Here is a 12,513-nt window from a genome sequence, read left to right as displayed (position 1 = left end):
TAATTCAGTAGCTGATCTTTCCCTAAAATGAAGTATCTAACTTTTGGTATATTCATATTTTAATTTTAGCTTATATTCAGTCTCTTTTAATCACTGCTACAGCTGGGTTAAGTGTGTGTGTGGGGGTGTATGTGTATATGAGTGAGAAATTGAGGTAGGTATCCTTGCAGCTCCCCTCCACTCCGTGATGGTGAATATCTTCAAGGACACCTTGTCTAAGTTTTCTTAGTAAATGCTTTGTAGTAGGACTTTCCTACCCAACTGTAGGAGGCCCAGACTAGGTCAGGGAACAGAAGAGCTGACGTGTCAATCAAGTATAATACGTACATACATACGTGTGGTTTTACTTAAAGAGCCTGTGGGAGGTGTTAAAGGGGAGCCTGTGGGCCAGAGTGTGACTAGTGGGAAAGAATGGGGTTTATTAGCATATGCCACTTTCTGGCCTATGACTATAAGATGTAAAATATCCTCATTTCTCTACAACTTTTAAAATGTTGCTAATCACCTTTCAGAAATTATTAATTTTAGATTTTTTTCCCCCAGCAAAATGTGAAAAATATAATTTGGTTCCATTTTCCTAGACTCTCACTTAAAAAGAGAAGTGCTGTTTTTTTTTTTATGAGAACATATGAAAATAATGGAATTTTATTTTATTTTTATTTTTTATTTTTTTTAAATTTTTATTTATTTATGATAGTCACACACACACACACACAGAGAGAGGCAGAGAATAGGCAGAGGGAGAAGCAGGCTCCATGCACTGGGAGCCCAACGTGGGACTCGATCCCGGGTCTCCAGGATCGCGCCCCGGGCCAAAGGCAGGCGCTAAACCGCTGCGCCACCCAGGGATCCCTGAAATTTGATTTTAAGGAGTGTTGGATGATTATTGTCCTACCCTGCTTCAAGATCATTCATGGCGGGATCCCTGGGTGGCGCAGCGGTTTAGCGCCTGCCTTTGGCCCAGGGCGCGATCCTGGAGACCTGGGATCGAGTCCCACATCGGGCTCCCGGTGCATGGAGCCTGCTTCTCCCTCTGCCTGTGTCTCTGCCTCTCTCTCTCTCTCTCTCTCTCTGTATGACTATCATAAATAAATTAAAAAAAAAAAAAAAAAAAAGATCATTCATGGCATTTTAGTGGTCATTTTTATTAGGTTGGTAAGATTTAAAAATTTCATCTCTGACCAGCCTTCTAGGCATTAGTTGATAACTTGCTTTCCTTCTCCCCTTTTGTGTTGTATTTCTTATTATTTTTATTACGTATCTGTGAAACATTTCAGCATATAAAAATGTACAGTGAACAGTGAACATCTATAAAACCACTTCCAAGCTAAAGAAGTAAAACATTGCACATAGAATCATATGTGCTGTGGGGTCCTCCACAATTTGTGCCCCTTTCTTCCCCCTCAGCTATAATCACTAAGCCAAGTTTTTCCATTTTGCATTCTTTTATGACCCTTTTTTTTTTTTAAACATAAATGGTATCATCCGTACATCTTTTTATAGTTGGGGTGTTTACAATGAACATTATTTTTCAATGAATGAGCTGTAAGTCCATAAGTTCATTGTAATGTTTTTTTTTTTTAAGATCGATTGATTTTAGAGAGAACATGGGGGAGGGAGGGGCATAGGAGAGGGAGAAGGATTGAGAATCTTAAGCAAACTCCGTGCTGAGCATGGAGCCTGTCAAGGGGCCTGATCCCGTGTTTGGGAGATTATGACCTAAACCAAAACCAAGAGTCAGACACTTAATTGATTGAGCCACCCAGGCATTCCAAGTTTATTATAATTTCTGAATGGTATTACACTGTACATAATTTCTACCTGGATTCTGCTTCATGTGAAATGGCGCTTCCCAGTTTTATTTCACATTTCTTTGATACCTGGCTAGCTTTAACATCTTTTCCTGTATTAATTAGTCTTCTGGATTACTTCTGTGAATTGCCCATTTAAAGACTTTTGGCTACCTTAAACTGGTTATTTGTCTTTGTCTTGTAGGAGTTGGGTTTTTTCTGTTTTAAAATGATTTTCCTGGGGCCCCTGGGTAGTTCAGTCAGTTTAGCGTCTGCTTTCAGCTAAGGTCATGATCTCAGGGTCCTGGGATCAAGCCCTGCATGGGTTCCCTGCTCAGCGGAGCGACTGCTTCTCCTTCTCAACACCCACTATCCCTTGATCCCTGCTCCTGCTCTCTCTCTCTCTTTCAAATAAATAAATAAATAAATAAATAAATAAATAAATCTTTAAAAAATGATTTTCCTGATAACTATATTCCTTTCTGGTTATTTGAGTTACACATACCTTCTCCCAATCTGTGACTTCTCCTTTCACTTTGCTTATGCTATTATTGCATGAAAGTTTTAAATTTTATTATTATTTTTTTAATTTAAATTCAATTTATAGTACATCATATTTATAGTATTCAAATGTAGTGTTCAGTGATTTATCAGTTATGTATAACATCCATTGTTCATCGCATCATGTGCCCTCCTTAATACCTATCACCCAGTTATCTCATCCTCGTACTTACCTCCCATGCAGCAACCCTCAGTTTGTTTCCTGTAGTTAACTAAGAGTCTCAAGGTTTTTCTCCCTCTCTGATGACTTCTCATTCAGTTTCAAATTTTAACGAAATGGAATATGTCAGCTTTTTCTTTTATGGCTTGTGCATTTGGGTCTTGATTAATAAATACCCCAAGGTCAGAATGATATTTTTTTATTTCTTTTTAAAGTTTTAGAGTTTTACTTCTCACATTTCTGTCTTTATACCACCTGTAATTTGTTTTTGTTTGTGCATAAGATAAGAAAATAATTTTATTATTTTCTACTTAATTAATATACAAGCATTTTTGATACAGTATATCCTTTCCCCTTAATTTATAACACTGTTCTATCTTTCATGTACTGTTTTTTTTTTGATATGCATATCTGTTTGTGTGCTGTATTTTATTGGTCTACTAGTCTGTCTGTCCCTGAGCCAATATCATTATTTTAATTACTGTCTTTTTAATAAGTTTTGGTATCTGGTAGTATGAATCTCCCTTTTTTCCCTTTGGAATTGTTTTGGCTATATTTGTTCAACTGCACTTCCATATAAGTATAGAATCAGCTTGGTAAGTTCAACCCCTTTTAGAATTTTGGTTGGAATTTAAATTTATTGATTTGTTTGGGAAAGATGACTTTATATTGAATATAAGCACAACGATAACCAAAAAAATTAATTGTATTTATACACACCAGCAACATACAATATAATCTTTAAAATACCATTTGTAATCACTACAAACATTATAAAATATATGGAATTAAATCTCACAAAAGATCTATAAGATTTCTAGAAAATTATTCTTAAAAACAATGAAAGACATAGAGGAAGATCTGAATAAATGGAGAAAAAAGTCATGCTCATGAACTGGAAAATTCAATATCCAAAAAGATACTGGGGTTGACTCGTTTGGGTGTCTGCCTTCCTTTCCGCTCATGATCTCAGGGTTCTGGGATTGAGCCCTGCATGGGGCTCCCTCCTGGCTGGGAAGCTTGCCTCTCCCTCTCCGTCTCCCACTCCCCTTGCTTGTGCACTCTCTTAAAAAAAAAAAAAGTCACGCCAACAATTGCTATACTACAACTAATGTTACGTAAATTCTTTTGGATTTTAGATTTTCTTTGTGGATAACAATATCCTCAGTGAATAATGCTTAAATGTGTTTTATCTTTCTAATTTTTGGTCATAGAACATTTTTGCGAATATGAATATAGTGATTTTTCATACAATACCATCTTCCCATACAGAGACCAAACCCACAACTTTCACATGATGAATATTTTTTACACATTGATAGATTCACTTAAAGGCTCTTTAAAAATATTTTTTACATATTTTCACTGGATTCATAAATGAGGTTGGCCTATGGATTCTCTTTCTTGTGCTGTACCTGTCCTTTTTTTTTTTTTTTAAGATTTTATTTATTTATTCATGACAGAGAGACAGACAGACAGACACAGGCAGAGGGAGAAGCAGGCTCCATGCAAAGAGCCCGATGTGGAACTCAATGCCCTTACCCCAGGGTCACGCCCTGAGCCGAAGGCAGATGCTCAACCACTGAGCCATCCAGGCATCCCTGTCCTTATTTTTTATGTAAAATTTTTATTGGATTATAACCTTAGAAAGTTATGTTTAAATCACATGTATACCGCAGTAAAGTTCCACAGGTGAACACACTTCTGTAACTAGCAAGAGACAGAACATTTTAGTACCTGTAAGTTTCCTCATGTTCCCTTCTCATCAGTACCTTTTCCCCAAGGGTAACCACTATTCTAACTTTAACACCTTAGTTTTAGTTTTACCTGTTTTTTAAAAATTTTAAATAAATGAAACCATCCATTATATACTTTTTTGATATGGCTTCTTTTGACCAATGTTATGTTTATCGTATCTATCCAAGTTGTAATTTATTCATTTTCATTGCTATATAATATTATATAACTTCTTCATTCTTCTGTTGACGAACATTTGTGTAGTTTTTTAATCTGGATTATTAATCCAGGACTTTTAAGAACATTCTTGTACATACCTAATGGTAAACATTCATGTACCTTTCTTTTCAGTAGATACCTAGGAACGGTTATTTGGTATGTTGTATATTAGTTTTAGTAGATATTACCGTTTTCCCAAAGTGGTTGTCCTTACTTTATTTTTGGACTGATAAAATAAATTTGGGAGTCTTTTCTTCTAGTAGTTTATATGAATTGGGATTATGTATTCTTTGAATTATGGCAGAACTTATACATAAAATGACATGGGTCTGGTTTTTTTGGTAATTAATAGGTTGGGTTTGTTTTTCTGTTTTTGGTGTCTGGGTAGGATTTTTATCTATTGATTTCCTTTATGTAATGATAGCCTCTATCTAATTTTTAAATTTCTCCTTGAATTTGCTTTGATAAATTCTGTTTTCTGGGAAATTTTTCATTTTGACTTAATTCTTCAAACTGATTTAGGGTAGTATTATAGTAGTTTTGCTTTATTCTCTGGTATATCTGTAGTCATGTCATTTGGTATTCCCATGATACTGCTTATTTTCTTCTTTCTTCTTGGTTAGTCAGAGGTTTGTTTTTATTTTAAAATATCAGCTTTGGGTTTTGTTAATGATCTTGCTTATGTTGTTGCTTTTTTCAAATTTTCTGCTCTTTTAAATTTTCTCTCTGTTTTGAATTTATTGTTTATCATCTTAATTGGATACTTAGCATATTTATTTTTAGTCTTTTTAAAAAATAGAAACATGTAGGATATGCATTTCTTTTAAGTTCTACTTACAAATGTTCATGTGTAGCATCTTGGTTGTTATTCACCTCTAAATATAAACAATTTTTTTCCTTTGACCAGTGTATTTTAAAAGTGTCAGTTTTAATGGTATTTAAAGAAATCAGTTTCTAATTTAATTATAGTATAATTAGAGCATAATCTGTAAGATTTTAATTATGTGGTATTTGTTGAGATTTTATTTGTAGATAGATTTAAGTCATTTTAAAAAATAGATGTTTAATGTGTACTTGAAAACAGCACATTGTGTCTATTTGTTAGGTACAGGATTTTGCATATGTCCATTGGACCAAGCTTTTTTTTTATTGCATTGTTCAAATCTTACTTTTAAAAAATTGATTTATCAGATAATAGTTGTTTTATTAAAATATGCTATTTTAGGAATGCCTGGATGGCTCAGCAGTTGAGCAGATGCCTTTGGCTCAGGGCATGACACTGGGATCCAGGATCAAGTCCCCCAGAGGGCTCCCCAGAGGGAGCCTGCTTCTCCCTCTGCTTGTGTCTCTCCCTCTCTCTCTCTCTGTGTGTCTCTCATGAATAAATAAATAAATCTTTTTAAAAATGTGCTATTTTTTCTGTGGATTACCTATTCTTGTAATTCAGTAATTTTTTTTTAATTTTGAGGTTAAATTATTGGATATGTACAGATCTAGAATTACCATGGTCTTCAACGCAAAACTAATTTTCAGATTTTTATTCTAGGTTCATGCTTTAAATATTCTTAGAGCCTTGTTCAGAGATACACGTCTGGGAGAAAATATTATTCCGTATGTTGCTGATGGAGCTAAGGCTGCAATTCTAGGCTTTACATCACCAGTCTGGGCAGTAAGTGCTTTTGCCATTTATTTTCATTCACCTAATTATAGTTCTAAGTAGGTTTTAATAAACTACTTTTTATCTCCTTTCTTGGGTTTTTAGCCATAACTCTTTGTTTTCCTATTTAAGTGATTGCATTAGGGATTTTAGCATGTATCTTTAGCCTCACAGTCAACCCTTAAGTGGTATTTATCACTTCAATTGAAGTTTAAGACTTTATAAGAACCTAACAATATAATACTTCGATTTCTCTTCTCCTACCTAATCTTTGTGCATTTATTACACATTCCACTTTTACGTGTGTTACAGACCTATACTACATGGTTATTTTTGTTTAAACTGTCATTTGTTTCTTTTTCAAAATGTACCATTTTAAAATGTACAGTTCAGTGGCATAAAGTACATTTGCAGTGTTGTGCAGTCATTCCCTTTGTTTTTTAGAGCATTTGCATCATCCTAAACAGGAGCTCTGTATCTATTGAACAGTTTCTCTTCTCCCTCTTCCCCCTTTCCCTAGTAACCTCTCTTCTACTTTCCAGGCTCTGTGAATTTGCCTATTGTTAAGTACCTCATATAAGTGAAATCATAGAATGTTTGTCCTTTTGTATCTGGATTGTTTCACCTAGAATAGTGTTTTTAACATAGTGTGTGTCGTAATTTCATTCCTTTTTAAGGCTGAATGATGTTCCATTGTGCATATATGTGACATTTTGTTTATGCATTCATTTGTTGATAGACATTTAGATTCTTTCTTTTTGGCTATTGTGAATATGCTACAACAAACATTGGTGTATAAGTACTAAGTTTCTGATTCTAATTCTTTTGTGTATATCATATGATAATTCTGTGTTTAACTTTTTGAGAAACAGCCAAACTGTATTCCACAGTGGCAGTACCATTTTATACTTCCATCAGCAATATACAAGAGTTCTATTTTCTTTACACCCTTGCCAACACTTACTATTTTCTGTTCTGTTTTGTTGTTGTTGTTGTTGTTGTTTTTTGATAATAGCCAACCTAATGGGTGTGAAATGCTATCTCATTCTGGTTTTGATTTATATTTCCCTGGTGGCTAATGATGTTGAGCTAGAAGTAGAACAACTCTTAGTATCTTAATGAGTTTTTCCTTTGGATGCTGTGGGCTCTGGGTATCTGTGTTGAGTTCAAGTGTTGTAAATATACTCTATTAAAGGGTTAGAAACAAACAAACAAACACAAAGTATTAAAATGGAAGAGGTTAAATATTGAGTCACTTTTTTGTTTGTTGTTTTGTTTTGTTTTGTTTTGTTTTGTTTTGCAATATGATCACTGTTTTGGACTCAGAACTCTAAAGATAGGGGACAATACCCAGGATAGTAGCTGTTGGGTTTAAGAAGGTCAACTTTCATAACTCTTAGGAGAAATACCATGATTTTATTGTCTTCCTTCCAGAATAAAGGAGACTAACCTGTGGTTTGTGAGTACTTGACATGTGGCTTAAAAAAAAAAAAAAAAAAAAGACTGTCAAAGGGAGAAGAGGAAAGAAGCTAGACCTTAATATGTTACTTGCAAAATGGAGAATTTGCTAGAAAGGCAGGTGTTCCGGTCAGTGATCCACACAAACCATTTTATAACTATAAGATAAGCCTCTGAGAGTCAGTATATCGTAGTATAGGCAAAGTATAGGCATAGCCTCTGAGAGTCAGTATGTCATAGTATAGTATATTAGGAGTCAGACTGCTAATGTGAAGAGGAATCCTCAAGGTTGCCAACTTCTGCCTGGAAAATTGGGCGTCTTCCTGTAAGAAAGACAAATGTCTAAAATCCTGTCTAGGAGCATTGCCTAACTACTCCCAAGGACACAGTGTTTACCTTTTGCATTTTCAGGAAGCAGAGAGCAATACCTGTGTACCTTTAGTAGAGTCATAGAGGTAGGAATGTGGCTTGACCATCCGGAAAACTAGAGATCGTAAAACTGATTGCCAGAAATATCAATATTGTTTTCTTTAAGTCATAAATTCAAGATGAACAAAGAAATCTTTCAGAGAATGAAACCTGGTGACTTTTCCAACCTTTTAATAAAACTGAAAGTATCAAAAATGAGTGGCTCATTTTTTTAAAAATCTTTTTTTGGGGACCTTTAAAACAGTAACACATGTACCAGAGAAGTTTTGAAAATAAAGAAAAGCATTAAAAGAAAAGTGAAAGTTACCTGTTTAACTACCATACATATATAGTCATTATTAATTTTCTGCCTTTTTTTAAATGTGGGTTTTATATGTTTGTAGTACTCAGATACACACATATATCCACAAAAAACTGTGTAAATATGTGTATGTGCTCATGTGTAGTTTTATTTTTGGGAATCTTCCTTACTAACCCTGGTTATGAAGGAATCTTTTTGGTTCTGGTTATTTCCTCAGCTGTACTAGAGGAAGTCAACACCATAGCCCTAATGATCAATCTATGACTTTAATATATTGATTGTTACATTTTTTCTTATAAAAACTTTAATATATTCCAAAACTATAAATAAACATAACCAATGAATGTGAAGAGGGCTTCATTTTAAAACTATTAAAATAAGGGATCCCTGGGTGGCGCAGCGGTTTAGCGCCTGCCTTTGGCCCAGGGCGCGATCCTGGAGACCCGGGATCGAATCCCACGTCGGGCTCCCGGTGCATGGAGCCTGCTTCTCCCTCTGCCTATGTCTCTGCCTCTCTCTCTCTCTCTCTCTGTGTGACTATCATAAATAAATAAAAATTAAAAAAAAAAAATAAAATAAAACTATTAAAATTTACAACAGTTTAAAGCAGGTTACTACAGGATTCTCTGTTGAGGTCATTTAAAGAATTGATTTTTCCTGAATGCAGGTGAAATGTGTTTTAACTTATAGAAATGTAATTTGTGTGTATCTTCTCAGGAATGTATTTTGTGCCTAAAGATCACTACATCTGTACTTCTGACTTAACTGTTTTCTCTTGGTGGAGAGGAAAAAAAATAACAAAACACAAGTAAAATTAACTTAATGTAAATTTTGCAGTAAAGGGACATTTTCCAACAAGCATTCATATATAATTTTATTTTTACAGATTCCTCAGTCTTTTGTATTAAGACCAACAGATTTTTTGATCTTTGCCACTTGTTGGACATTTTTAAAATATAAGGGAAAGGTATTGTAAACATATTAGGCATTAGGCACACCTACTGTGTGGCAGATGATATATTAAACACTAGAAATACAAGAATAAATAAGACATAAACATAATAATGGCTGTCCTGTTGAGAATTTTCTGTACCTGGCATCATTTACCTTGATAATATCTGTTAATGCTCAGGACAGCTTTGCAAAGTCAATTCTATTACTATAATCTCCATTTACAGATAAGGAAGACGAGGCTCAGAGAGGCAAAATAACTTTGTGTAAGGACACACAACTATTATCTGTCTGACTCCAGAATCTGTGCTATTAATGGGGAAAGTTTTTGGTGTTGTAGGAATACAAAGAAGGTGCATTTTACCTACCTTGTAGGGTTTGGGTTCTTTTCCTTAGGAAACAGAGCTGGAAGTATAATCTAGGTGCTAAGGTTTTATTGAATGGTACAAACTCAAAGCAGCAAGAATGAAGGAAAAAGTAGGTGAGACAAGGAAAGAGGAAAAGTATTACTGAGCAGGCCTTGAACTTGCAGGAAGACTGAGCTAGTTGTCTGGTCTCGTGATAGATCTTCTGGGCAGGCCATGTGAAACTGCCACCTCTTGGAACAGTCCCATCTCCCCTCTTACTGGTCAAAGGTTAACACTTGGGGCATTAGCACAACTCAGACAGGTGCTGGCACAACCCTCGGGCAGCTGCAAGAGAAGGCAGTTCCCATGCCCTGTGGTAGCGTCTCGTCTGAGTCTGAAAATGGCTGGATGAGTCACAGCCTCCATAGATTTAGTTGGGACAGACCTGGGCTTTGGAACTGTGGCTCCCACTGCTCCCACCTTTATGAGAGAGCTTCTCAGTAGGAGAGTGCTGGAATCTGATTGATGTAGTTAAAAAGACTCAGTTGAAAGGTGGCAAGAGGGAAGGAGGAAAACTAATCAGGAAGCTATTGTAATAGTTCTGATGGCTCAGAATGGAAAAATATTAGTAAAAATGGTGACAGGTGATGATTTTTGACATGTATTTTAGAGATGAAGCTAGTCAAGTTAAAGAGCCTGGGTGACTCAGTTGGTTAAGTGTCTACCTTGGGCTCAAGTCATGATCCTTGGATTCCTAGAGTCAGCCTTCTGGGCAGGGAGCCTCTTCTCCCTCTCCCTCTGCCTCTCTCCACCTCCTGCCACCCACCATACCACTTCCGCTGCTCATGCTGTCTCTCAAATAAATAAAATCTTTATTAAAAATTTAGGTAAGAGGGGGATCCCTGGGTGGCGCAGCGGTTTAGCGCCTGCCTTTGGCCCAGGGTGCGATCCTGGAGACCCGGGATCGAATCCCACGTCGGGCTCCCGGTGCATGGAGCCTGCTTCTCCCTCTGCCTATGTCTCTGCCTCTCTCTCTCTCTCTCTGTGTGTGACTATCATAAAAAAAAAAAAATTAAAAAAAAATTTAGGTAAGAGTAACTTACAGGTGCATGTATAGAAACTGAGACATTTCTGGGCAGTCCCTTTTTTTTGTTCAGTGACTGGAAAACCTGATCTTTCCCTGCATCCTCATTGCAGGGCAGGTAACTCATCTTCCCAGCTTGCCTAGAAACTCCACTGAGTGTACCATTGTAGCATCGTACTAAGACCCACACTGGTCTTATAGTTCTATCTGGTATATCGTTAGTTGTTTCCCTCAGGCCAGCTCTGGTCTGCAATATGCAGTGGGTTTCAGAGGAGGAAAAGGAGCCTTTCAGATATTTCCAGTGGCACTGCCATGTATATACTCTGTGCTCTGTTGGTATGAGCATGTTCAGAGTCTCTGGTAGTTGTGAGTTTGCTACAAGGGTTCCAGGTGGAAGGCTGTGTGGTACTTAAACCTAGCCATGCTCTCTACTCATTACGTTACATGCCTTGGCATGGAGCTTTACTCACAGGAAAGGTACTTTATTTTTTTTTTTTTTGGAAAGGTACTTTAAAAAAGAAATCACGCATAGGTGGTGTATTGAAGCTCTGTCTCTCTCTTTGCCTCACTATTTTGGAACGAGATTACCACGAACTCCAGACTTGGCTGGCCCTCCCCTTAATCTTAGGCCCAGAAATCTCAGTACAGCTTTACTGGATTACAGATGAGGGATTTATGACCTAAATTTTTAAGTGTCTTTTTCATGGTCACATGGCTAAGAAGTGATGAAAGGCAAATTAAAATCCAAATCCCATTTAATTTTTTCAGAAAGTATTTTTTTCTATTATAAACTGGCACCATGTACACTAGACAAAATATTTTATATTACATGCAGATCCCATTCTTAGGGATGTGACCATCTGTTAAGGGTAAAGGTGTATGATGTATAAATGACTGTACCACATAGTGATTGCACATGATAGTTTCTGTCTGCATTTTTATTTATTTTATTTTATTTTAATTTTTTCAAAGATTTATCTATTTATTCACAAGAGATATATAGAGAGAGGCAGAGACATAGGCAGAGGGAGAAGCAGGCTTTTCACAGGAGCCCGATGTAGGACTTAATCCCGGATCCCAGGATCATGACCTGAGCCTGAAGGCAGTCCAACCGCTGAGCCAATCGCTAAGCCACCCAGGCATCCTTGCATTTATATTTTAAAACTATTTGTCAAGGGAGCATTTATGTTAGAAAAGCCATATATATGTAAGAAAAATGTGTTATGTGCACATATACATACACACAAGCATACACACTTCTACACACACACATATTGCTTTGTGAAACCTAATTTTCTTTTCCTTTATCAAATCCTTCCATATTTTATACAAGTCTATATGGTTAGCTTTTTCATGCTTGAAAGGAAAGAAAATGTTATGTACTTAGTGAAAAGAAAGGAAGAATTGATAGTAATTGTTAATTTGTAGCTGAATATCAGGTCCTTATCAACCATATGTTGGGGGCTTGATGGAGAAAGAAGTAAGAAAACAGGACGGTTTTCTGGTATTTTTCTTATGATAAGGATTGATTATAGCTGAAGTTATTTGGCAGCCATTCTATTCTCTCCATTTTTTACTACTACTTTTTTCTATTGTCTCTCCTTTTTACTTGTATTCTCCTTGATCCATCCTTCCCAAACAGGACATGTTTTCATTGTTGTTACTATGAAGAGTTTTTCAAAGTATATTAGTACTGATTAGTACCTTTTTCATTACCTACATTGATATGATATCAAAGATTCATATTAGCATCTACTATGAATGATTTAGGAGTTGGTAATGCAGTTTGTCAGCCAGTCTTAACCTCTCTCTCAATTGT

At 36.0% G+C, this 12,513-nt stretch overlaps 1 protein-coding gene across 7 annotated transcripts in view; it reads left to right on the top strand.

The window, feature by feature from the left end:
• THADA (THADA armadillo repeat containing) overlaps window positions 1–12,513 on the top strand; it is a 332,010-nt gene that overhangs the window by 83,333 nt on the left and 236,164 nt on the right. For all 7 annotated transcript variants that reach the window (XM_072768181.1, XM_072768180.1, XM_072768179.1 and 4 more), the window contains one exon: window positions 6,014–6,136. In XM_072768181.1, the coding sequence (XP_072624282.1) occupies window positions 6,014–6,136 (123 nt within the window). The remainder of the gene's footprint in view (window positions 1–6,013; window positions 6,137–12,513) is intronic.

Source organism: Canis lupus, chromosome 11 (genome assembly GCF_048164855.1).
Source record: "Canis lupus baileyi chromosome 11, mCanLup2.hap1, whole genome shotgun sequence".
Lineage (NCBI taxonomy): Eukaryota > Metazoa > Chordata > Mammalia > Carnivora > Canidae > Canis > Canis lupus.
Note: the sequence above shows the minus strand (reverse complement) of the source record. Positions and strands in the feature narration are given on the sequence as shown.